The sequence below is a fragment of the Monoraphidium neglectum genome, assembly GCF_000611645.1.
Source record: "Monoraphidium neglectum strain SAG 48.87 unplaced genomic scaffold scaffold06197, whole genome shotgun sequence".
In the NCBI taxonomy this organism is placed as follows: domain Eukaryota; kingdom Viridiplantae; phylum Chlorophyta; class Chlorophyceae; order Sphaeropleales; family Selenastraceae; genus Monoraphidium; species Monoraphidium neglectum.
The window spans coordinates 1-2,426 of NW_014007439.1; the positions used below are offsets into that span (position 1 = coordinate 1).

Sequence of the window (2,426 nt, forward strand, 5' to 3'; positions counted from 1 at the left end):
CCCCCGACACCGCCCGCGGCCCCGTCGCCCGCTGCCCTCACGCCGCAACCGCCGGCTCTGTCACTCAGGCGCGGCGGCGACGGCGCGCCCAACGTGCCCAAGTCGCTGCTGCGGGACCTTTGGGAGAGCCACAGGGGCCAGGGGGACGCCCTCAACATGGTGGCCATGGAGCTAGGCTGCGGCGTGCTGCAGGTGGGCAGGCGCGGCGCTTTTGCTACTTACAATGCTGTTTATGTCGCCGGGCTCGCGCGTGCATCGTCCTGGCGGAGGCGCCGGCGGCCATGGAAGGCGGGCTGTGGGGTGCTGCAGTCACATCCTTGTGTTGGGTGGTGGAGGATTTGCGGATGTAGGGGGACGGGCGTGAGAGCGAGTGGGGTCTTGGCCGCGAGACTGTGGGCAGGGAAGCCAAATGCGGGTGCCGTGGCCGTGGCAGCGGGCGAGCTGCAGGTACGTGCAGGCATGGATTGGTGCGGGCTGGAAGGCAACATCTTGCACTGCGACCTTGCGTTGCGCCGCAGGTGCGCAAGCTGCTGCAAAAGCACGGCATCGGCGCCGATGAGGACAGCAGCGGCGGCAGCGGCAGCGACGCGGGCAGCGACGAGGACGGCGGCGCCAGCGCCAGCGGCAGCGGCAGCGGCAGCGAGGGCGGCGGCGGGAGCGGGAGCGGGAGCGGCTCAGAGGGCGGAGGCCGGGGGAACCGGGGGCGGAATAAGAAGCGGAGGGGCGGCGGCGGCGGCAAGCGGGTACCCGTGGATGAGGAGCAGCTGCGGGAGCTCTACGAGCGCTTCAAGGTTTGAATTTGAAATCGAACGGGGGCCTGTTCGACTGCCGCTGCCGTGCACGCGAGCAGCCTCGAAAGGCTCCGCGGCTCCAAGCGCCTGCTGCCGAGAGCTGCGCCGCCCCTTTGCCTTCAGTGATGGGCCCGCCACACGCAACCAGCGCCAGAATGGGGCACCTCTTGCCCAAACCTCCGCCTCGCAACCGCCGCCGCCGGCGCGCCGACGCCCCTGAGCGGACAACGCCCACTGCTGCGAGGGCCCGACCCCGGGGTTCTCTCGAAAGTGTCCGTTCGACCGCCGCCACCCGCCCTGTGGATTTTTTTTTCATTCGCAGGATGACCCCCGCTGCCTGGAGCTCGTGTCGGAGCGCTTGCCTGTCCCCGCCAGCGAGAGGCAGGTGGCGGCCTGGCTGAGGGCGGCCGGCGTCGCCGCGAAGCCCAGGGCGGCGGCGAGGCCAAAGGCGGCGGCGGCGCGAGCGGGTGAGGCGTGGCTTCGGGGTGGCGAGCGTTGGGGGCGGCTTGGGACGCGCGGCTTTGCGATGGTGCGTCGTCGCCCCCCCCCCCCCCGTACCCACGCACACAAAATCATACTCCTCCACCTGCACACACTGCGTGTGCTGCCGCTGCTCACGGCAAACCCTTCTGCCGCGCCGCCCCCGCAGCGCCGCACGTGCTGTCGCAGGCCGCCGCAGCCTCGGGCCGTGCCGCGGCTGCTGGGGCGGGCGCAGCCGCCGGCGCGGGCGGCCCGGCCACCGGCTCTGTGCCCCAGCCGCGGCCTGCGGAGCTGCTTGGGTTTCTGGAGGCGGTGGAGCGCGCCCGCCAGCCTGGCAGCAGGTGCGGGCGGACGGGGGGCGGGCGGGCGGCAGCCGAGGGACTCACGGATGACATGTGGGCGTGTTTTTTGACTTTGCAGGGTCCCTCAGGACAAAAAGTGTGCGTGCACTCCCCAGGGGCAGGAGCAGGGCGCTGCGCCAGCAGCACTGCGGTGGCGCTGTGAGGGGCACCGCCAAACGGGCGCTGAAGCGCCTGCTGAGCCGACCATTGTGCTCCATGCTGCCGCCCGTTCCCTCGCCACGCGCGCCCCGCCCTGGGGCTGGGCTCGCCTGGGGCTTGTCCCCGCCTCGACTGCCCCGAACGTCCCTTTCCCACGCCCCTCTGCAGCTGGCTGGGCGCGGCCGCTGCAGTGGAGTGGGTCCTCGGGAAGCTTCGGGCAGCAGAGGAGGTGGGAGGAGAGCGCGCGCGCGCACCCCTGCGCGCGCGTGCGAGTGCGTGCGCCCGCCGACCCGCGGCGCACCGACGCTTGCGCCGACGGCCCAGCTTGCTGACGGCCGGCCAGACACCAACATACTAGTGTAACGCGCTGCCCGTCGCGCCGAGAGCCGGGCCGCCCGCCCCTCCGCCTGCTCACGCTTGCTGCTCCAGCTTGCCGGCTGCTAATCCAAACCGTCCGCCCGCGCACGCGACCCTGCGGCGCGCCGTGGCGCAGGTGTGGGGCGCGCTGGAGGGCACGGGCGCGTCGCTACAGGACTACGCCCTGGTCCCCTGCGGCGAGGGCGACCTGGACTTTTTCTGCACGGACTGGTCCAACGAGCTGCTGGAGGCGGCGGGCATCAGGAACGACAGCGGCGACTACTTCAAGGTGGAGGGG

At 72.1% G+C, this 2,426-nt stretch overlaps 1 protein-coding gene across 1 annotated transcript; it reads left to right on the forward strand.

Moving 5' to 3' along the window:
- Window positions 1-156: 156 nt before the first annotated feature.
- On the forward strand, window positions 157-797 carry MNEG_16281 (hypothetical protein; the record flags this gene model as incomplete). Its single annotated transcript, XM_014035249.1, has 2 exons — window positions 157-192; window positions 519-797. 2 exons carry the CDS (start codon window positions 157-159, stop codon window positions 795-797), a joined length of 315 nt encoding a protein of 104 aa, XP_013890703.1.
- Between the last annotated feature and the right edge of the window lie 1,629 nt (window positions 798-2,426).